The sequence below is a fragment of the Myotis daubentonii genome, chromosome 16 (assembly GCF_963259705.1).
Source record: "Myotis daubentonii chromosome 16, mMyoDau2.1, whole genome shotgun sequence".
NCBI lineage: Eukaryota > Metazoa > Chordata > Mammalia > Chiroptera > Vespertilionidae > Myotis > Myotis daubentonii.
This window is the reverse complement of record NC_081855.1, coordinates 23,937,701-23,961,408: the sequence shown is the minus strand read 5'-3', so window position 1 is coordinate 23,961,408 and position 23,708 is coordinate 23,937,701. Positions and strand designations below refer to the sequence as shown.

At 36.0% G+C, this 23,708-nt stretch overlaps 1 protein-coding gene and 1 pseudogene across 3 annotated transcripts in view; one reads left to right on the top strand and one right to left on the bottom strand.

Annotated features, from left to right (window-relative positions):
- CPD (carboxypeptidase D) overlaps window positions 1-23,708 on the top strand; it is a 59,785-nt gene that overhangs the window by 22,957 nt on the left and 13,120 nt on the right. For 2 of the 3 annotated variants that reach the window (XM_059669247.1, XM_059669248.1), the window contains exons 4-13: window positions 579-748; window positions 1,574-1,923; window positions 2,364-2,555; window positions 3,877-4,044; window positions 9,284-9,393; window positions 13,265-13,367; window positions 13,847-13,989; window positions 15,287-15,456; window positions 16,933-17,256; window positions 21,874-22,069. In XM_059669247.1, the coding sequence (XP_059525230.1) occupies window positions 579-748; window positions 1,574-1,923; window positions 2,364-2,555; window positions 3,877-4,044; window positions 9,284-9,393; window positions 13,265-13,367; window positions 13,847-13,989; window positions 15,287-15,456; window positions 16,933-17,256; window positions 21,874-22,069 (1,926 nt within the window). Of the gene's footprint in view, window positions 1-578; window positions 749-1,573; window positions 1,924-2,363; window positions 2,556-3,876; window positions 4,045-9,283; window positions 9,394-13,222; window positions 13,368-13,846; window positions 13,990-15,286; window positions 15,457-16,932; window positions 17,257-21,873; window positions 22,070-23,708 lie in introns of all 3 variants that reach the window. The other variant, XM_059669246.1, reaches the window with a different exon arrangement.
- On the bottom strand, window positions 8,299-8,737 carry LOC132218274 (large ribosomal subunit protein P1-like; annotated as a pseudogene).

Sequence of the window (23,708 nt, the reverse complement as noted above, 5' to 3'; positions counted from 1 at the left end):
GAGCCAAACTGGTTTCGGCGGTAGATTATCTTTAAAAACTATTATGTTAGACTTTATTAGAACATATTCTAGTTGTACCTCCTTGCCCTCTCCCCCAGCTCTTTTCCTCCTGAGAACTTTCTTTAACTGTCTTAAATGCTTTGGCAAACTGAAATAATAGCCAAATTTGTACTACCAGGTTTTTACAATGTCATGTGATCATACTTGCTAGAGGACCTTTACCACTATATGCACCATGAACCTAAGTTTAATTTAAGCATCAGACAAGCTAATACACTATTGGATATTACAGAAATTATCACTTATGCCTTGTTGAGAAAATTGGAAGTCTGGCTTTGAGGAGAAGAAATTTCAAAAGCACATTACCAATGTAGATTTCAGACACATATGACTTAAATTTAAGGATTTAATATTTTTATCTGTAGTTTATTTAACTTGGAGGGATTGAAAAGTATTTCAGGGAGATAGAGGAGTTGCCTTATTTTTTTAGGAATTCTGTGTCAACACAGAAAGGTTATATTTTCTTACCTTCCAAATTGATTGCCTCTGAGCAGTCTGCTTTGATTCTTGTTTTTTAGGTCCACATTGGAGTTACAGGATTTGTTAAAGACTCAGTAACGGGATCTGGTTTAGAGAATGCAACCATCTCCGTAGCTGGTATTAATCATAATATTACAACAGGCACATTTGGTGATTTCCACAGATTGCTTGTTCCTGGAACTTACAACATTACAGCAGTTTTAACTGGGTAAGAATTTAAATTAGACTCTAAATACCAAACCTTTGTTTATATCTGAGACAGAAATATAGTCTAGGAAATATTATTTAATGTATCCGGCTGTTATCTTTTCCTTGTTTTCTGATTCTCCTCCTTTTATAATGAGAAAATACTATTGTGGAGTCTTTTGTCACATAGCCTAATAGTACAACTGAATAGGAGGCATAATGATAAAATTGAGAGGAAGGACAGTTTTAAAAGCTTGAAAAGATGGTCAGCTCTGAAAAGTGTTGCTTCAAGGCAACTGAATACCAGGGTATCAGAAACTCTGAGCTTTGTAAAAGGCGTTTTGAGAGCTGTCTTTATCATTTTCTTTCCAATATATGAAATGAGTGGTTTCTCACCTTCCCTAGAAACCTTCCTGTAAGATCAGTTTGCTAAAGATTTAATTGATAATCTTTAATTTAATTTTTAACATTTGGAATAGTTGGAGTGTCAGTTTAATAAGGCACTGCAAAGAATTGGATAATTTATCCCTTCTTTGAGTATTATAGCAATTGTGACAGTGGATTAATGAACTCCATCTTTCAGTTCTCTCCTTTAAAGTGTTTTCTTGTAAGCATTCTAATCTGGAACCTGGTAGATGGTAAGAGAAATAGTTTTTTAAGGACGTAAATGGGGAGTCTGTGATAATATCCTAAAAGTCTTGAATTTATACATTTATGTTTATTTAGTTGAGTTTTGATAGACCATTAAGTGCTAGAGTATGGTGAGTATTGTGCTTTTATAATGTTAAAGCAGTGTGTGTGTTAATTTAACTCCAAGCCATCTACTTTTTCAAATATTTTTTTTCAGGTATATGCCACTGACTATTAATAATATAATAGTGAAAGAAGGACCAGCTACAAAGGTGAATTTTTCCCTGGGGCCAACTGTGACCTCGGTAATCCTTGACACAACAGAGGCTGTAATAACTGTGAGCACAGTCACTATACTTAATCCTTTGCCTGGAACACAATCCTCCCACCAGCCAATTCAGCCAAAGGACTTCCGCCACCACCATTTCCCTGACATGGAAATCTTCTTGAGAAGGTTTGCCAATGAATATCCTAACATCACCCGGCTCTATTCATTGGGAAAATCAGTAGAGTCAAGAGAACTTTATGTAATGGAGATATCTGATAATCCCGGTATCCATGAACCAGGTAAGTAGTGTGGTCTTACACATAATTTTAGTCGTGCCTCTCGGATCTATGTACTACAGTATTGCTATGTTTTGTCTGAAAGGCCACCTATGGTATGTGTAACTGGAACAAAGAAAATGTAACCAATCTTGCCAGAAAAGAAGAAAATTCATTTAATAACCCCTATTAGATACAATATTTAAGATACTGCATAGATTATATTCTTTCTGCTAATGGTGTTTTTATTTTCATAGTATATGGCATGTATATATGCTCTGAGCCTGCTTAGATATTTTAGTAAGGAAGCTGCTTTATAAGATGCTTTTTCCTGCTTCTATTGAAAGATATATCTTTTCTTAAATTTTTGGTTCAGTGTCTTTGCATATGTTTGGGAAAAAGTAAAGAGAGTTCATGATGAATGGAAAGGGAAAAAGTCTTCTATATAATTACTTCGTTTTCAGGTGAACCAGAATTTAAGTACATTGGAAACATGCATGGAAATGAAGTGGTTGGACGAGAACTGCTGTTGAACCTCATCGAATACCTTTGTAAGAACTTTGGAACAGACCCTGAAGTTACAGATTTGGTTCGTAGCACTAGAATTCACCTTATGCCATCCATGAATCCTGATGGGTATGAAAAGGCTCAGGAAGGTAAAGAATAACTGTTTATTAATGTTTAATCTTTTTTTGTTATTATATGGTATGATTATTTGGAGATAGAAGAGAATTTGAACTAGTTGTTTTCCTCGAATTTCTTCATAATTGGTTCCAGCTTTTGTATTCTTGTAAGACCAGTTCATTCAACAATAATGTGATCAAGTTTGTATTTAATGGAGTTCTTTACTTTGGTAATTTCTCTTACTTACTAAAAATAGTTAAGATTTTTACAAATTGTTCCATTTTAACACTGATTCTCATTTAATTATTTCAGGAACTTTATCTCATAAGTGAAAACTTAAACCAAATATCTTTTGAGTCCAAGTTCTACTTCCCATGCATATTCTAAATCTGCTAAGTTATTAATTTCCCATTCCTTTGCCTCCTCTGGGCTAGCCCATCTCTCCTGGGGCCTGGGGAGCAACTTCTTACACAGGCCACCTTATGCAGAACACTAGGAGAGTGAGAATCCTTCTCTCCCAAGCTGTGGTTCCTTCCAGGCAATGATACCAGTGCGTAGCATAGGTACCACGATATGAATATGCAGCCACATGATTTAGTACTCTCACTGAGTGAACACTGAATCAACTATTGAACGACCAGGTTCTCATATATAGATATTTCAAATTCCCTCCCTAAGGACCTCATCCTTTGTAGCTTCACAAATTCCTCTCACATTCCTCCCTTGAGACCTACTGAAAGGTGGAGTGGAACTACTTACTACTAGTAAGCCTTCTTTCTGCACTTACATTATTTTCTCATTATAACAATAATAGGGCTCCTATCCCATAATAAAACGGAGTAAGCTTAAGTGTAACCCTTTTTCCCCCCATCAGTTAAACTTCTAACTACATCCTTGGCTAACTTTACCTTTTCGTGATTACTTCAATGTGATCCACAATTTTCTTATTTTCAAATGGTCTGTTTCTTTGTGCTGTTTTAGTGACCTGTATACCTGCACAATAGAGTCCCTCTAGGATCAGTCATGCCCACTCAACATTGTGATCATGTCATTATATGTGGATTGTTGACAATTGAGCAATACTTTAATATAATGTGTATAGTTGGATGTTTTTCCCCTCAAAGTATGACCAGAGGGCAGAGTGAAAAAATGATTTACCTCTCTGCTCAAAAGATTTGGAAGAGGTGAATTTTTTAAATGTATAATGTAAAAAAGATGTGAATTTTAATTATTGTGTGATTGGTCATAGTGAAGCCTGATGTGTTCACACTTACCCTTGAGTTAAGATAGCTGAAGCAGTATGTGTTAAATGTAAGTGAAACATGGCTTAAATTTGAATCCTTTATCATATAGGAGATTCAATAAGTGTAATTGGCAGAAACAACAGCAACAACTTTGACTTGAACCGAAATTTCCCGGACCAGTTTGTTCAGATCACAGATCCAACCCAACCAGAAACCATTGCTGTAATGAGCTGGATGAAGGCCTCTCCATTTGTACTGTCAGCAAACCTGCATGGAGGTAATAGCAACTTGATATTCTACTAATTAAGTCTCAATGAGAGCATTTGAAAATCCTGGTGAAATTTTATCTATTTAATAAAGTCTTAGGCTATCTTAAAACTGGTATCCTGTTATTGCTTTTATGGCAGACAATAATAAAGTTCCCTTTCATAACTTTTTAAGCCAATTTCCTACCTTGTTTTGCCCCTTCCTTTCTCCCCGCTCCTCCCATACTCTTTTTTCCCCACCAATTCTTTCTCCCTCTCCTTCCCCTTCTCCTTTTTTTCCCCTCTCACTCAGTTCTTCAATTGCTTTATATTTATCCCTCACAAGTGTTTTATATTTACCCCTCTCACTGGGAATTTGATAACATTCATCATTTATAAAAATTAAACACTAACAGATCCAAATGTTTAGTCCTATTTCTCCCTAAAGTTGAATAATAAACTCTTTTATGTAAGTTTAAATTTTGACATTTTCTTATCTATTACTTACTATATATATTTAACTGCAGCACAGTGACCTCATTCTCATGTATTGTCTGAGCTTATACATGTCCATATCATTCATCAGGAATTGATCAGTTGACTAGGATGAAAGATCAAGATGAAAAATGATCACAACGTCCAGCTAGGGTTGTGTGAATAAAAGAGAGACAGTGTCAGTACCCAAGAGAATTGAAAACCTGTGTCTACACATAAACTTGTACATGAATGTTCACAGTAGCATTACTTATAATAATAAAAAGGACCAACAACCCAAATGTCCATCTACTGATGAGTAGACAAATAAAATGTGGTATACCCATTACAATGAAATATTATTTGGACAAGAAGAGGAATGAAGTACTGGTGCATGCTACAACATAGATAACCGTGAAAACATGTGAAGTGATAAAAGCCATATATTGTATGATTACATTTTTATGAAATATTCAGAATAGGCAAATCCATAGAGATAGAAAGTTGTGGATAATGGTGGGAGGGAATATGGAGCAACTGCTAATGGGTACAGATTTGGGGGGAGTGGGGGTAATGAAATGTTCTGTAATTAGATAGTAGTGAAATTGTACAACCCTTGAATATACTAAATAACATTGACTTATGATTTGTATGGTATGTGGATTATATATCAATAAAGCTGTTTTTGTTTTGTTTTGTTTTTTAGAAGAGTGAAGGTATTAGCACCAGAGCAAGGGGAAAGAAATGTAATGTCAACATTTGTTGGAATAGCTGAAGAAGTAGTATCAAAACTGAGATTTGATGGCATATAGATTAACCTAATGCCATTCTAAAATGTCATTCTATTTTAGAATGACAGTATATACTTAAGATATTTAGTTTTAAGAAGTAAATTTAGGTTCTCTAAAAATTGCTTTGAAAGCTTGCCAATAGTAGAAAAAAACATTTCCTCAGTTGGTAATCATGGATAGTTCTCAAAGACCCAAATAGGAATTATGAAGTTACAGGCTGGTTGGCAAAATAACTTCAAAAAGTATTTTATAACAAGTTTCATAGAAAATATTTTTTTTTCATTTTGAGCTTTTAAGAATAATCTCAGAATGCATCACATATCATGTTGGCTAAATCTGAAAACAATTATTAGTTACATTCCAGTGAAAATAATTTATAAATTTACACATGTGGTATCAAAACCTTGGCATGGTTTCACGTGGTAAAAGCCCGTCACAAGATTGGGGGATTCATCTTCAATCATGTAGACATGTTTCTTTACATGACATATTTTGCTTTCTCATCTTAAAATTTTAAATGGGTTTTGGAATGTTGGCAAAGAAATTTAAAAAAGGATTTCATTTTAGAAGGCTCTTGAAGGAAAAAGTAAAGTTCCTTTTTGCAGATTTTGATACTAATTTTTATTGAGGTGAAATTTATATCACATAAAATGAACTACTTTAAAGTGAACAATTCTCTAGTGTTTTTAGTGTATTCACAATGTTGTGCAACCACCATCTCTATCCAGTTCCACAGTGTTTTATTTCCTCACCCATTAAGCAGTTGCTCCCTATTCCCACCTGCACCTGAGCCCTGACCATCAACAATTTGTGTTCTGTCTCTGTGGACTTGCCTATTTTGGTTATTTAATGGAAATGGAATCATATATGTGACCCTTTTTGTCTCTCTTCTTTAATTTAGCATAATTTTTTCAAGGTTCATTTATATTGTAGCATGTATTAGTACTTCATTCCTTTTTACGAATGAATAATGTCCCATCGTATGCATATGCCACAATTTTGTTTTTGTGTTGTTGTTTTTTGTCCATGTGTTTAATGCTAATTTTTTAGTATTTTTTTTCTTTATTGATTAAGGTATTACATATGTGTCCTTATCCCCCCAGAGTCCCCCCACCCCCACTCATGCCCTCACCCCCCTGGTGTCTGTGTCTGTTGGTTATGCTTATGTGCATGCATACAAGTCCTTTGGTTTATCTCTCTCCCTTACCCCCACCCTCCCTGCCTTCCACAATTTCTTTATCTGTTTCTCTGTTGATGGATATTTCGGCTGTTTCTACTCTTTTAGTATTAATAATACTGCTGCGAACATTGGCATACAATATTTATTTGAATCCCAGTTTCCGATTCTTTTGGGTAATTTTATGTTTAGCTTTTTGAGGCACTGCCAAACTTTTTTCCCACAGTAACTGAACTATTTTACATTTTAACTAACAATGTATAAGAGTTTCAGTTTCTCCACATCTTCACCAATATTTGTTTTCATTTTTTAAATTATAGCTAGTAGTGGGTGAAAAGTACTATCTCATTACGGTTTTTTAAAATTGATTTTAGAAAGAGACAGACAGACAGACAGACATTGATTTATTGTCCCACTTATTGATGCAGTCATTGGTTGCTTCCTGTGTGTGTGTCCTGACTGGAGACTGAACCCACAACCTTGGCATATATGGATGACATTAACCAACTGAGCTACCTGACCGGCACTTCTCATTACAGTTTTGATTTGCATTTCCCTATTGACTAAATAAGTTAAGCATCTCCTGTGTACTTTTTGTCCATATCTTTTCAAGTCTTTTGCCTATTTTTAATTGTTGTTTTTCTGTTGGGGTTTCGTGTGTGTGTGTGTGTGTATTTTTGTTGAGTTGTAATAGTTCTTTATATAGTCTGGGTTCTATCACCTTGTAAGATTGCTGATTGGAAATTATTTTCTTCCGTTCTATAGGCTGTTTTTTGTTTGTTTGTTTATACTTTCTTAATGCCCTTTGACACACAAAAGTTCTTAATTATGATGAAGTCAAATTTTTCTTTTTTCCTTTGTTGTTCATATTTTTTATGTAGATACTAATTATTTTTTAAAAATAAACTGTTTTATAGTAGTATTTTAAGTCTTTCATGATCTTTTTTTGGCCTTTAAGAATTAACCATTTGAAAGATAATATTGAGTAGGAGTTGATGTTGACTTTTAAAAAAATTTTTTGAATTTTTAAGTATGGAACAGAGGTCCAGGGTGCAATAAAAATTTTTTTTAGAAATTTGTCTAAGAAGAGGTGTTGAAGTACACTTGTTCTTGTTAGAACTATTTCTGGGACTAGAGTGAGCATAGTTCTTCATATTTGCTTCTTAAAGAATATTATTTTAATATAAAAATGTTAGTTGGTATTATCACAGAATTACTTCATCTGAGTTCAAGTTGAATATGTTCCTTCATTTCCATTCTCATGAAGGGGCATGGTAAATAAAAGAAAAAAAGGCAAAAGTGAATGGCTTAGTGGAGGCAGAATAAATGGACAGATGAAAACAAAGTGACTAAATGGGAAATAAAGTATTCCATTCTGTGGTGGGGGAGCGGGCATATGTAGCTCTGGGCTCTTGTCTGAGAAGCACCCTGCTTTATGCCCTGCAGGGAGCAAGAAGGGAATTGATATCCTTTACACATGTCTTAACGCATCCCTTTCTTTACCTTAGGTCATGAAAAATCATATGATATAACTCCAGTTGACTAATTTTTAATATAAGATTTTTATCATTTAAAAAAAATTTATGTTTTTAGAGAGGAAGGGAGAGGGATAGAGGGAAACATTGATGAGAGCTACATCGATCAGCTACCTCCTGCAAAGGGGATCGAGCCTGCAACCCAAGCATGTCCCCTGATTGGGAATTGAACCAGTGACCTCTTGGTTCATGGGTCAGTGCTCAACCTCTGAGACATACCAGCTGGGCATTTTCACTATTTTTTTCTGAGTGGAGGTCAGGGCTCTGCTCTCTATACATAATCCATTTAACCTCTGTTTTAGACTCCACAGCTGCAAAATGAGATGGGAGGATTAATTGGACATCAAGGGTCCCCCCCCTTTTTTTGTTTTAGAGTTCAGCTTTTTATTGAACATGTCACAAAAGAGGTTTAATAAAAAAAGACAAAAGCCCATGTTATAATCAGACTCCTTAGATTCTTCTTTCTTTGCCTCCACTTTCTGCTCCTCAACTGGGGCAGCAGTGGTGGAGGGGCAGGACCTCCTGCTGGTGCAGCACCAGCAGCCAGGGCAGGTCCACCAGCCCCTACATCAGATGAGGCTTCCAGTGTTGACATTGGCCAGAGCCTTTGCAAACAATCCTGGCCAGAAAGGTTCAACATTTACACCAGCTGCTTTAACGAGGACATTGATCTTACCCTCCGTGACTGTCGTGTAGGATGAGGGCCGAGGGCTGAATAGATGCAGACAAGCTCCTAGAAGGAGGCCATGGTCTGGGTGTGCTGGGCAAGTGCTGGCAGGCAGCCTGATGAAGTGAGGGCCTCACACCAGTGCAGCCTTAGCTTCCTCAGAAGCACCCAGCACCTTACCTGGCAGCTGAGGAAAGGAGCCAAGGATTCCTCCTTATTTTAAAATTTCAGAGCCTTGTAAATATCTGAATTTTACTGAGAAAATATTCAAATTTTGCTCAGTTTTTCTGATTGTAAATATTATAAAAGTAAAGTTGTTTAAATTAAGCCTGTATACTTCTGGTTTCAGTTCTGACATGTAAATTATACCTATAAGTTGAGGTGAATTCCCAGTACCTTTCCAGTTAAGGAAAGAAAGCTTTAAGTGCCATGCATAGCTATTTAATATTTTACTTATTACTTTGATTTTTCTATTGAGGAAATGAGTAAATTTTTCATTTCTATTAAGTTAGCTTTGGAAAATTGTATTGGTTTTCTGTCTCTGGCAGTATTATGAAAAGCTTACTTTATGTTAATGATTTATCTTGAAACAGATTACATGATACATTTTCCTCTTTTCTCTGGCAGGTTCTTTGGTGGTTAACTACCCTTTTGATGATGATGAACAAGGGTTCGCAACATACAGTAAATCACCCGATGATGCTGTGTTTCAGCAAATAGCACTTTCTTATTCCAAGGTAAGCTTGTGCTTATACCTGACGTGCTATACAACTAATTCTGTCATTTAAAAAAATGCATGAAAACAAAGTCCTGCCGGACGCAGGCCGGGTGCTTTCTTGGAAGGTTAAGCTTTCCATGATTCCTTCTGGGCAACCTTATTAGTTTTTCTCCTCTGTTTCCCACCCAATGTTTGAACATACTAAATGTTTTTCCCTATTAGCCTTTAAGCTTCGATAATGTCTTTCCATCTATGGTTTTTAGCACAGTACCTAGAACATAGGGCATACTAGTTTATTTCATTTGATAAGTACTTAAGTTATAAAACTAGCAAAGTAGTCTAAAACAGGGTTTGACAAACTACAGTCTGGGGCCAAATCCAGCCCATCACCTGTTTTTACAAATAAATTTTTATTGACACACAGCTACATCCATTCTTTTACATTTTGTCTATGGCTGCTTTCTATTGCAGCATTTGAAAATTAGTCAGTCTGATTCACCATATTAACAGACTAAAGAAGAAAAATGCTGCGGTCATCTCAGTAGAAACAGAGAGCATATTTGAATAGCTGCAACAGATACTTTAGAGCCTATAAATCCTGGAATTTTCACTATCTGGCCCTTTACAGAAAAAAAAAATTGTCAACCTTCGGCCCGTTTGAAATGAATAAAACTAAAAAAAAAAAAAAAAAAAGACCGTACCCTTTTATGTAATGATGTTTACTTTGAATTTATATTAGTTCACAGAAACACTCCATCCATGCTTTTGTTCCGGCCCTCCGGTCCAGTTTAAGAACCCATTGTGGCCCTCGAGTCAAAAAGTTTGCCCACCCCTGGTCTATAGTAACATATAACAAAGGAAAGCCGGTAGAAATTTCTGTATTTTTTAAACTTTCTATAGGGACCACACATTACTTTGACAATCGGAAATGTTATATTTGTGTGTTTAATTTAAAAACTATTATTTGAAAATGTTAAAAGTTGGGACTTGGAATGAGGTTTATTTCAATTTTTGATCTTACTACTGATAGTCTGACTTTATTGGTTATAGATAATGAAGACTATTACTGCAACTCTGTGTCCTCTAATCACAGCCTTTCATCATTCCACTTTCCCATGCTCATTCTCTACATATAGACCTTGTGAGAGTGTGCAGAGTTTCTAACAGGGGAGTACATTTATTATTTGGGGCACAGCATTTTTAGAGGGATGCACATGGAATTATGAGGAGAATTGGATACCAAAATCATAAAATTAATGTGGTCAGATTTTGCACATGTCCCTGTCACATTCTGTGCCTATTCGTAGAATCCCACTCTTTACCCTCATTGTGAATTCTAGTTTCTTAGTCTTTTAAAATGTTCTTTGGCCTTTAATTCTTTGATTTGTTTGTTTTCTACTTAGCCAAGACCCATTGACATACCTTTCAGTAGTACTCTCACACCTTAGGATGTTTTATACCCTTTTGACATATCTGCCTTGCCAATCCGTAGTAATTATCACCATATCTCTTTTCCATTCCAGTATTCCAAGTATAGTCCAGAAATGTCGTGCAGTCATGGCAATTGACTACATTACATATGTATGCTCTCTAACTTCAGCTGAGCACTCACTTTTACTTGGCAACATTTCATGTTTTGCTACGTGACTCCCTGGCTCATTTGATTCTAAGCCTTTATCCCCTACTTCAGCCTTCTAGTCCCAGCTTTACTCCTCTTAGTCCCAGTCGATCACTTTGCTTTGAAGTACAGTAGAACTTTAACATGATGTGATTTCATTCAGATTCATATTTATCTGGGTCTTACCCATATTCTCCCCCATTACTTGGTCCTACCACACCTGCCTCTTCTAGAATATCATTGTCCTTATTTTTTTCTGTTGTAAATGAGAGAGGTGATCATTAAAATCCTCAGTCTTTACTCACAACCTCTTTTCTCTTGGTTGTGATCTGTCATGATTAACATGTGCCCAGCCCACCTTTGCCCCACCACAAGGCTTAAGGAAAAGCAAACCAAGAGAATCTGTGAAGTCAGAGGAGAGGAGTTAATGAAGGGCAGGACTAAAGGTGATTTGGAATGACCACGAAACATTAAATACACCCTAAATCTGAAAATATTAAAAAAGTAACTGGGCAGATGAGAGCACTGGAATACAAGGATGAGATTTCAAAGTACAACTTAAAAGATCTGGTGTGATTTAAAAGGATATGCACAGCTGAAACTGGTTTGCCTCAGTGGATAGAGCGTCGGCCTGCAGACTGAAGGGTCCCAGGTTTGATTCTGGTCAAGGGCATGTACCTGGGTTGCGGGCACATCCCCAGTGGGAGATGTGCAGGAGGCGGCTGATCGATGTTTCTCTCTCATCGATGTTTCTAACTATCACTTTCCCTTCCTCTCTGTAAAAAATCAATAAAATATATTTTTAAAATAAATAAATTAATTAATTAAAGGATATGCACAATTTAAAGGGAAATCTTTCCACTCATAGCTTCTGAGGGAGACAGGCAAAATGAAATGAAGATGTGCTCTTTGGCAATTGAATAGTAAAGGTGAAAATAAAAAATATATAAAAGAAAAAAGGGGAAATGTAGGGTTGACCAAGATAGAGGAGAATCATAAAATCAGAGGACTTGCAACTCCATCCTTACACCAAGGCAAATAAACAAAAAAACAAACACACACACTAAAGTACCTCGACTGCTAGACTGACAGAAAAGGGTACCGTTAACCAGGAATCATGCAAAACAGCCCAATATCATAGAAATGAACCTGAATGGAGAACTATTGCAGAAAATCAGGATATGAAACTTCATACTTACCACTTGAGGAAACCTTACCACCACCAAAAAAAAAAAAAAAAAACAATCAAGAAGCAGAAGGAAAACTAAGTCTATACTCTAAACAGATTAAATATACCCAGATACACACTGAGAATAGGGAAAACCATGTAGGCTCATATATTTGAAAAATGAAAGCAGGAAAAAAAGAAACAGGGATAAAGAAGAATTGATAGAACTTAGGAAAGAAATGGAAGAAAATGACAAAGTTCTCTCCAAAATGAAGAATTACAAAAGTTAAAAGCCTTCTACTTCCCAATTTCAAACTTACTACAAAACTACAGTAATTAAGATACTGTGAAATAGAGTTGAGAGTCCAGAAATAATTCTTACAGTTATGGTCAATTGATTTTTTTCTTTTCACAAAGGGCACCGAGACAATTTAATGGGTTGTGGGCTCAATGCCCAGTATGGGGGCGTGCAGGAGGCAGCCCATCGATGTTTCTTGTTCTTTCTCTTCCCTCCCTCCTATCTCTCTAAAAATAATAAAAACATATACATATATATATATATATATTTTTTAAAGACAGTTGTTTTGAGTAGTATCTTTTCTTTAGAAGACAATAGTTGTAACCAGTTTTAACAGGAAAAGGTAATTGCACAGAGTGCAGTCAAAGCATAGAGGAGCCATCTCCGTCCCCCTCAAAGTCAGAGAAAGCTGCTTACTGCATGTTGTATGTGAATTATCTTTTCTGGACTTTAAGATTCTTTAAAACATGAAATGAAAGTATGAATATGAACAGGTGTGGGTTTTTTTAAGTTTTTTTAAAAGAGTAGTTGGGTTGGTTTAAATAGTTGTGAGAAATAAAGTCCAATTTTTTTACGAAGCATATTTAATTTTGATTAAAAAATAGATAATGAAATATGTTTTAAAAATTTAAATGGTATTGACATCTATGCATTGAAAAGCCTCATTGCTTCCCTTGGCTTTATGTATCTTTAAGCCCCACATACACCCTATTAAATAACTGCTTTTATTTTTCCTTATCCTACCTGTGATTTTTTTGATACAGATACAAAGAAATACAAATAAAGATTCTGTTTCCCCCCCTCAGGAAAATTCCCAGATGTTTCAAGGTAGACCTTGCAAGAATATATACCCTAATGAATACTTTCCTCATGGAATAACAAATGGAGCTAATTGGTATAGTGTTCCAGGTAAGCATTCGTTTATATTAAGGTCATATAATTTGATGGATTTTCTGTTTCCCTGGATAATGCTTCTTGTTACTAATTTTTTAATTTTGAGAAAGACTCATTATTTTAAAGATATTGTTTAGTTTAAAGTAATTCAAATAACCTTTTCAAGTGTTTTTACATTTGGTGCACATTGAATAAAAATAATGCACTAAAACTTGATAAAAGTGTTATGTTTTTGCCTCTGACTATTACAAAGAGCCTTAGAAATGCTAATAAGACAAGGGTAAGCTGCACTTGAATTCGTGAACATGAAAGTATAAGTGTTTTACCTGTACCACAAGCATCAAACAGCTCTCAAATGAACACATTAATTGCTTTTCAACCAATGCTGAGAAAAGATGAATTTGAATTTTCACTGGGAATGTTGCTTACCTTTTGGGATCTGAATTAGTTAGAATTTCTTCAGAGTGACTGATTTTAATTTTTTTATCCTTTAGGTGGTATGCAGGACTGGAACTATTTACAAACAAATTGCTTTGAAGTGACTATTGAACTAGGTTGTGTGAAATACCCGTTTGAGAAGGATCTGCCAAAATTTTGGGAACAGAATCGAAGATCTCTAATCCAATTTATGAAACAGGTGAGTACTCAGGAGCAAAGTATGGAATTTCTCCCAAAAACAAGAAGATACATGTGGTTTTCATGCAGTGATTTTTAAAAATACACCCTTTTGAATTCCAGTTTGGCTTATTCAGGTTTTAGTACATTTATCTAGCAAATTCATGGATGGAAATGAATTTAATTTGTATGAATGGAAAAGAGTTGAAAATGACTAAACAATGTAGTGATTTTTGCTCTTAATGACTAGTGATCATTTTTTACCCTGTCTTTATAAAAGGCTAGCATTAATTGGATACACATGTAAGCATTTGTCAAGTGATAGGAAGATGGGCTGTGAGGTAAATCCTTTTATTCTTTTTATTTTTGTCAGTGGTTTAGTGTGAAATGATTTTCCTTTAGTTTTGATATGCTTGGTGGCCAATAGGTAAAGACTATAATAAATATACTAATAATGGTTAATTAATTATTAGGATAATTTAACATACTTTGTGCCAGCACTTTCTGCTTTATTTATTTATTTTTTTTGCTGAGTGTAATGATATAAAGGCTCTGAGTTTGCATACTAATTTTTAAAAACATTTTATTCTAAAAAATTTTGAATATACAAGAAAGTTATACGACAAACACAATAAACACTTATTCCTTCACTTGGATTTAATAATTTTTAACATTTTGCTGTGTTTTCTTTATTTAAATTATATCACACATTTTTGCTGAACTATTTCAATGTAAATTACAGCTGTTAATTTTACACCTAAGTATTTCAGAATGCATCTTCTAAAAATAAGGATATTCTCCTATATGCCATCCCCAAATGCCATTATCTCATATAAGATAATTAACAGTAATTCCCTAATATTACCTAATGCTATCTAAATTTCCCCTTCTTGTTCCCAAAACATCTTTTTATAGCTATATTTTAGAGCCAAGGTCATGTTTCATGTATTGCATTTGATTATTACATCTTTTACTCTCTTTAGACTAGTCCTATTTTTTTAAAAAAACATTTTTCTTTTAAAGAAGCCAGGTCAGTTTTCTTGCAGAATGTCTTATATTCTAAAATTGTCAGATGTGCAAAAGTTTAAACTGCGTATTTTATAATCCTTGTGATAAAAACAAACCCTAACCTATGAAAAATTAGCCTTTCAGAAACTAACATATTTTGTTTAATAAGCATTTACATTTAGCTTTACTCTGAACTCCCAACTTCCTTTTTGTTCCCCATGTTTACATTATTAACTATCTGTTATTTTGAGTATGAGCTCCCAAAATAATAATAATAGTTAATGATCTTGGTGTCTTTGTACTTTATCCAGGTTCATCAGGGTGTCAAAGGATTTGTCCTAGATGCCACGGATGGCAGAGGTATATTAAATGCCACCATTAGTGTTGCTGAAATCAATCACCCAGTGACTACTTACAAAACTGGAGATTACTGGCGTCTCTTGGTTCCAGGGACTTATAAAATCACAGCATCTGCTCAAGGGTGAGTGACTGAATACTTTGAAATTGAGCGCTTGGGAATAAGACAAACATAATTCCGTCTGGAAGGTTATTGCCAGAAAGCCCTAAAGAGTTAAGCAACCTTGGGTTTAACGCTGGGAAGTTTAGACCTGGTTACACATTTGACTCTCCTCTGGTTGCAAAGTGAGTATACAAACTATCAGATGTAGGGATTTTGTGAAATTATTCACCTTGAACAGTGCATCAGATCACCTCCCCCTCTCAGAGCACCTTCCCCCTTCCAGGTGTAAAGCCATAGTAAGTGATTTCCTTCACTGTCAGTAACTATTCTGGGAAGTACCTGTTAGTTGGGAAAAAAATATTCCTGTTCTGCTGCATACTTCTATCATTTCCAATAAATACTCTTTCATAGACAAACATTTTTTATTGTACATTTAATGCCTTATTGCTTCGGTAACATTTTCTCTCTTATTGTAAATTCTCTTAAAAAGACCATTTGTATTTTTTTATAGGTTTTCTTTCCATGAAGATACATTTACTTAAAAATAGAAAATGAACTTATGACTTGTATTTTCTTTTAAAAAATAATTTTTTTTATTTCCCCCTCCTTTACAAATAGCTTAGAACTGGAAACACCTATTTAATCTGAAATTTAAAATTTTTGCCTTCTAGTCATTTTTTTATGTTTTTATAAATGTAGATGTTACCAGGGATATTTTCCCCTCCCCTTACTAGCTATCTCATTGAAGTAAGGATAAGCCTTACTTCAATGAGATAGCTAGTAGGAAGAGAGAGAGAAACATCTATGTGAGAGACACATTGATTGGTTGCCTCCTACACGTGCCCCGACCAGGGTTGGGGAACCTGCAACCAAGGTACGTGCCCTTGTGCCCTTGACCAGAAATCAAACCTGTGACCCTTTAGTCCTTGGCCAATGCTCTAACCCTGAGAAAAACTGGCCAGAGCCTTTACCTTTTTTTTAAAAAAATGATTTTCAAATATCTAGTGGCCCACAAATTGATGGATTAAACTTTCCACTAATGAGTAATGAGGTCTTTTCTGTTTTTCTTCCTTTTTGGTATAGTATTGGAAAAACTAAAGCAGCAGGTATCTGAAAAATGGGGCAAGAATGATGTGTTTGGTAGATAATGTCCTAAGTTTGTACTTCTCAAACTTTCCCAACCATATGTCCTGATAACAGAAAAGTGAACTCAGATCCCAGGAGACATGGGGGGATCCACTGCAAGTACAAACTTGCTTTTGAAGTCATATATTTAACTTAAAATATCACTTATATTTTACAGTCTACCCATCTCTGTTCTTTGTTTAATGTTTAAAATAAATATTAAATGTATCACAAAGTTAAAAATTTGACTCATTCAGGAAGATGCACCACGTTTATCTCAAGGGTTCCCATGCCATGTGCACACACTGTTCCCCCCGGGCTGGTGTGCTCCAGCTGCAGAAGTGGGGCTCAGCTCTGTCTCCTTTCCCACAGGTATAATCCAGTTACCAAGAACGTGACCGTGAAGAGTGAAGGTGCTGTTCAGGTCAACTTCACACTTGTTCGATCTTCACCAGATTCAAACATTGAATCAAAGAAAGGAAAGGGAGGTAGAACCAACACTGATGATGCCAGTGATCCAACTACCAAAGCATTTGAAACTTTAATTAAAGACCTTTCAGCTGAGAATGGTTTGGAAGGCCTCATTTTACGCTCCTCCTCAAATCTGGCTCTTTATCGATACCATTCATACAAAGATTTATCAGAGTTTCTAAGAGGACTTGTGATGAACTATCCACATATTACAAATCTTAGCAAGTAAGTGTCACCTTCTTAATGCTTTTTCTTTTTTTTTTTTTTTAAGAAGTTACATTCAGCATAGACTATGTTTTTTTTTTTTTTTTTTTAATTAAATCTTTATTGTTCAGATTATTACATTTGTTCCCTTTTTTCCCCCCCATAACTCCCCTCCTCCCAGTTCCCGCCCCACCCTCCGCCCTCACTCCCCACCCACTGTCCTCATCCATAGGTGCACGATTTTTGTCCAGTCTCTTCCCACATCTCCCACACCCCTTTCCCCCCCAAGAATAGTCAGTCCATTCCCTTTCTATGTCCCTGATTCTATTATAATCAACAGTTCATTCTTTTCATCAGATTATTTATTCACTTGATTCTTAGATTCACTTGTTGATAGATGCATATTTGTTGTTCATAATTTGTATCTTTACCTTTTTCTTCCTCTTCCTCTTCTTAAAGGATACCTTTCAGCATTTCATATAATCCTGGTTTGGTGGTGATGAACTCCTTTAGCTTTTCCTTATCTGTGAAGCTCTTTATCTGACCTTCAATTCTGAATGATAGCTTTGCTGGATAAAGTAATCTTGGTTGTAGGTTCTTGCTATTCATCACTTTGAATATTTCTTGCCACTCCCTTCTGGCCTGCAAAGTTTCTGTTGAGAAATCAGCTGACAGTCGTATGGGTATTCCCTTGTAGGTAACTGAGTTTCTTTCTCTTGCTGTTTTTAAGATTCTCTCTTTATCTTTTGCTCTTGGCATTTTAATTATGATGTGTCTTGGTGTGGTCCTCTTTGGATTCCTTTTGTTTGGGGTTCTCCGCGCTTCTTGGACCTGTAAGTCCATTTCTTTCACCAGGTGGGGGAAGTTTTCTGTCATTATTTCTTCAAATAGGTTTTCAATATCTTGGTCTCTCTCATCTTCTGGCACCCCTATAATTCTGATGTTGGTACGCTTGAAGCTGTCCCAGAGGCTCCTTACACTATCCTCGCATTTTTGGATTCTTTTTTCATTTTGCTTTTCCGGTTGGATGTTTTTTGCTTCCTCGCATTTCAAATCATTGACTTGATTCTTGCGCTCCTCTGGTCTGCTGTCGGGCGTCTGTATAATATTCGTTATTTCAGTCTGTGTTTGCTTAATTTCTAGTTGGTTCCCCAATATAAGATCGAGGGTCTTATTAGTTTTCGTGTAGATCTCATTAAGTTTATCGGCAGCTTCTAAACAGTTCTTGAGAGACCTTAAAAGTGTGGTTCTGAACTCTATTTCTTCCATTGACAATTTTGTCCTGTTTCTTTGTCTCCGCATTTTGTTATGCTTCCTTGGTGCACCCCCTAGTGGTCTTTGTTCTGTCCTCTAGGGAGGTGCTAATCTAGCCTTTGCCTGAGGCTATCGGGCAAATGCCTCTGTGCAGGGCGTGGGCAGGGCGGGTCGCACAGGATCAACAGGGTGGGCCGGAGAGAGCAGTTATGGCGGCTCTCAGTCCTGTCCCCAGGGGCTCTGCCTCTCTGAGTCCCAGCACCCGCTGCAAAGCTCGGAGAGAAAGCTGCACTCGCTCTGACCGAAGCCAGACAGTCCCGCTTCTCCCGTTTGAGTCTGGGTCCCTAAAGACTCGCCCGGATCTGGAGCTCAGAGTCTGCGACTCCCTCCCGATTGAAAACGCCAACCGCGCCCTCCGCCGCCAGCCCGCTCCGCGCACTCCGCACCTCAGAATTTGACTTCAGCACTGCGCCTCCTCTGAGTGTCCGTATGCGTTTCTCTTTCCTCCTAGTTGTAGGACTTCCACTCAGCCAGCGTTCCTGTGGTTCTGGGTGATGTCCGTTCCGTGTTTTAGTTTCACTTTTGAAGTAGTTGTTCAAAGCAGCAAACTCCTGCGTTAACCTATGCCGCCATCTTGGTTCTCCTCAGCATAGACTATGTTGAATGGTTCCTATAATTTATTTGGGAGCTGAATGTACAGAGAGTTAGAGTTCACTTATTTTGAAACATATTTGCTTGGAGAGCTTTCTAACAATGAATCTTGGAAACTTATGAGGAACATTGGCGAACTACTGCTTAGATTAATAATGTATGTCTTGTGCCTCCAGGAAATGTGAAATCCCTCTTTCTAATGATTGCTTTGACTGATTTCAAACCCCCTTTTCACTTCTTAGCTGCAGATTCATGTTCTGACTACTTATTACTTAGTGTGTTTTATTTTGCTGGGGAAAGGGGCATATTTGGAACTGTGAGCTCACCTGTCAGGGATCATTCTTTTTTCAAATTAGAAAAGGAAGCCTGGTTGCTGTCATTTTCTGTACTCTAGTCCAGTGATTTTCAACCAGTATACTGCAAGAATTTTTAAAGCATGCAGTACCTGACTGTTTGTTCAGGGGCACTGACCTCTTTTCCCTCAGATTGTCAAAGAAAAAAGTAACAGCCAACACAATACCCATCCGGTGTGAATGAATTAAAATCATACCTTTTTTTGTGTGTGTGTCAGATTGGCAAAAAATAAAATATATTTTTGCGTGTGCCACGGGATGGAAAAGATTGAAAATCGCTACTCTAGTCAATCTATTCATAGTTGAATAGTTGCTAATCCCACTTAAGGACATATGTGATTGACTGATGGTCTCGAGAAAATATGCAGCACTGGCTTATGTAAAATTGATGGCTGAGACAGCGTTTACCTTCACTTTCTGGAGTTTCTCTATCTCACTTTCACTGTTTCATTATAAATCCTCTGTAGCTCTTGTTACAGTTACTCCAAAATTATTTCCTTGATTTGATTTTTCATTATTTGCCTGTTGAGGGCCTTTACTTTACATGTTGCCCTGAGCTTATAGTTCTCTGCTACATGTTTAATGAATATTATCTAGCTTTTCACTTCTTTACTTTGTTTTTCTTCATTGGTCCTTTTAATTTTACCAGCAAATTTAGTTGCTCAAATACTGGTTGATAGGTTCATAGATGCAAAGAGTGATATTTACTTTGGCAATATCCAGTATCTCTCTTCCTCAACTGATTCTTGAACATTACTGCCCAGTTTAGGTTTTTTTGTTTGTTTGTTTTAATTTATTGATTTTTTTTACAGAGAGGAAGGGAGAGGGATAGTTAGAAACATCAATGAGAGAGAAACATCGATCAGCTGCCTCCTGCACACTCCCTACTGGGGATGTGCCCGCAACCAAGGTACATACCCTTGACTGGAATCAAACCTGGGACCCTTGAGTCCGCAGGCCGGCGCTCTATCCACTGAGCAAAACCGGCTAGGGCCAGTTTAGGTTTTAATATTGTCATCTTAGAGCCATATAGAGATTATAGGCTTTCTTGTTTTAAAATAAAAAAATGGGAACTTACTTTGCTCTCCATTTACTTAGTCATTTAAGTTTTTTTTAACCTTCCAATTCAAGATAACTTTTTAGTTAATTATGTCCCCCAAAATATGCAACACCTGCCAATGGTGGGCCACGAGAGAGTGTTAGGTGGTCCACTAACGGTGCTAAGTACCATTGAAAAGCGTTGTCAGAAAGTAATAATTTTCCTATTTATTAATCCTTCTCAATTTAATGTGAATATATTTTTCTATCTGACTAAATCTCCCATTGTACCAAAGAAAGTAGGCCTTAATATCAGAGCTCTTGGGCAAGCAGGGCATTTTAAATCATTTTTACTGTGATACTGGTATTACATTTATAGTAAAGTATAAAGTATCTAAACTAATTCAGATTTTAAAAGATTCTCTACATTTGTCTATATTTATATTTTTCTAAATGAGTCAGTTGGAAAGACATATGCTAACTAAATATTAGTGTAGGTTGTAGAGCAGTGTTGGCGAACCTATGACACGCATGTCAGAGGTGACACGCGAACTCATTTTTTTTGGTTGATTTTTCTTTGTTAAATGGCATTTAAGTATATAAAATAAATATAAAAAATATAAGTCTTTGTTTTAGTATGGTTGCAAATATCAAAAAATTTCTATATGTGACACGGCACCAGAGTTAAGTAAGGGTTTTTCAAAATGCTGACACGCCAAGCTCAAAAGGTTCGCCATCACTGTTGTGGAGGATAGAACAGGTTTTATGAAAATGATACAAGAATGACTGGATTTGGAGGAATGCCAATCTAAATCATAATCTTTGGTCAAAAAAACTAAATTTAAAAAAATCTTTATTGTTGAAAGTATTATGTTCCCTTTTTCCCCTCATTGACCCATCTAGCCCACCCCAGGCCTTCACCACCCTATTGTCTGTGGCCACGGGTTATTATGAATATATGCATACAAGTTATTTAGTTGATCTCTTCCCACCCACCCACCCCCACCTTCCCTCTGAAACTCAACAGTCTGTTCCACGCTTCTGTGTCTCTGGATCTATTTTGTTCATCAGTTTATTTTGTTCATTAGATTCCACATATGAGTGAGATCATGTGATATTTGTCTTTCTCTGACTTGGCTTAGCCTCTGAGACAGCTGGAGGGCCCTGGGGAGAATTATGTTAAGTGAAATAAAACTAATTTTCTTAAAGTCTTCTGGCACAATGACTTATTTTTAAAAAACTTGTTTAGTTTTCATTTTTTGTTTTAAAATTTTTTATGTTAACATTAATATTATATAATGTTTGCTTACTTGATGAATTTTTGTTTCGTGGTTTTTGAAAGTTTGGGACAGAGTGCTGAATATCGTCAAATTTGGTCCCTTGAAATATCCAATAAGCCCAATGTATCTGAGCCTGAAGAACCAAAGATTCGTTTTGTTGCTGGTATCCATGGAAATGCTCCAGTTGGAACTGAACTGCTTTTGGCTCTGGCAGAATTTCTTTGCCTAAACTACAAAAGGAACCCTGCTATTACCCAAGTAAGAGAATAGCCTGTTTTGACATGTTTTAAAAAGAAAAAGCTCAGTGGTAAACTTTGATATCGAGGCATCATTTTGAAATTTTAATTTCTTGTTAGATTTTACACAGAGGCACTTGTAGTGTGCATTATAAACTTTACTCTTTAAAAATGGACCATCTTTGTATATACTCATTGTTAATATGCCTTTCTATTATATTTCTTTGGCTACAATTAAGAGTCATAGATTTTCATTCAATCCTCTACTCCTTTATTTAATAGTCAAGTTATTGTTCCAATCTTTACTTACAGTTTTGTATATTCTAAATTTCATTCCTAGTTACTTATAACTAGGACAGTGAAAAGTGAGGTGAAAGAATAGTTTTCCTTTTTCTTTTTATGTAATAAATGCAAAATTATTGGACATCTTGGGGGACTAGAGAGTTCAGAAAAAGCAATATGGCATTATCCACTTTAACCATCCATGACTACAAAAAAGAACTTTGACTCATAGGCTTGGTCACATATGATTAAGCAACCTCGTTCTGTGTTGTCTGAGAGAATTGAAGGAAAGGGTGTGCATCCTACTAGAACACTCACTAATTGGCGCACTCTGTATAGAATTTAGGAAAGGAGAAAGGAACTAATATTTGTTTAATACCTGCTGTCTGCCAGATTCTATACCAAATACTTTACATCCACCATAATTTAATCACCAACCCTTTAATGATGTTACCTCCTTTTTACACATATGAAAACAGACAGCTAGTAAGTGGTAAAGTGGATTGTATTGTTTTGTTAAACCAAACTGCCTCCCCTAAAAGATTTTGGAAAGAATTGATGTCATGATTAGGATCAGAAAGAAACTGGGATTAGGTGAGATTGATTTATATCAGACTTGATCAAAAAGTATTTTACAATCTTAGGCAAAGTAAATTCCATTGACTTTTTCATATGAGTTGCAAGGAGTATTTCAAAACATTTTTTGTTCTTTTTAAAATGGAAGAATACATAGGACAGTGATTCTCAACCCTGGCTACACATTAGAAACATTTTTAAAAATAAGCAGTGACTGGGCCCTACCCCCGAGAGGCATAAATATGCCTTGAAAAGCTACTAACAGTCTAATATTTGGGCAGAGTTGCTATCTACTGATCTTATGATTATAAGAGACTATATGTATATAGCCCTAGGTAGGATACCTACCAGGAATTTCAAAACACCTGGTTTATGAGACTTTTCCTCACTGGTCTTATTGGGCTTGAACTCTAGATCCCTTTAGATTGTCATTTGTCTTGAGCTACAGGTCAGAATTATCTGGCAAGTTCAAGAAAGTATACACGTAGCCAGAGACCTGTGGTGAAGCTAAAGCATGTGTACTGTAGAAAAATATCTCCTCAGAGGAGAGATTTAAGAACCAATTAATTAAAGGGTCTCAAATATTTTCAACCTATAGACTATTTTAACAGAATAAATAAATCAGGAATTTACTATTAGAAATATATGGGATGAAGTATATCAGAAATTAGTTCGTGCCACATATGTAGCTATCGATGCCTGTAAATTACCTGGAGAAGAAATTATTGTAAGACAAATAACCTACTACCTTTTTTTTTTTTTTTGACATACTGTTTCAACTCTTCTGTCTCATTGTTTCCAGA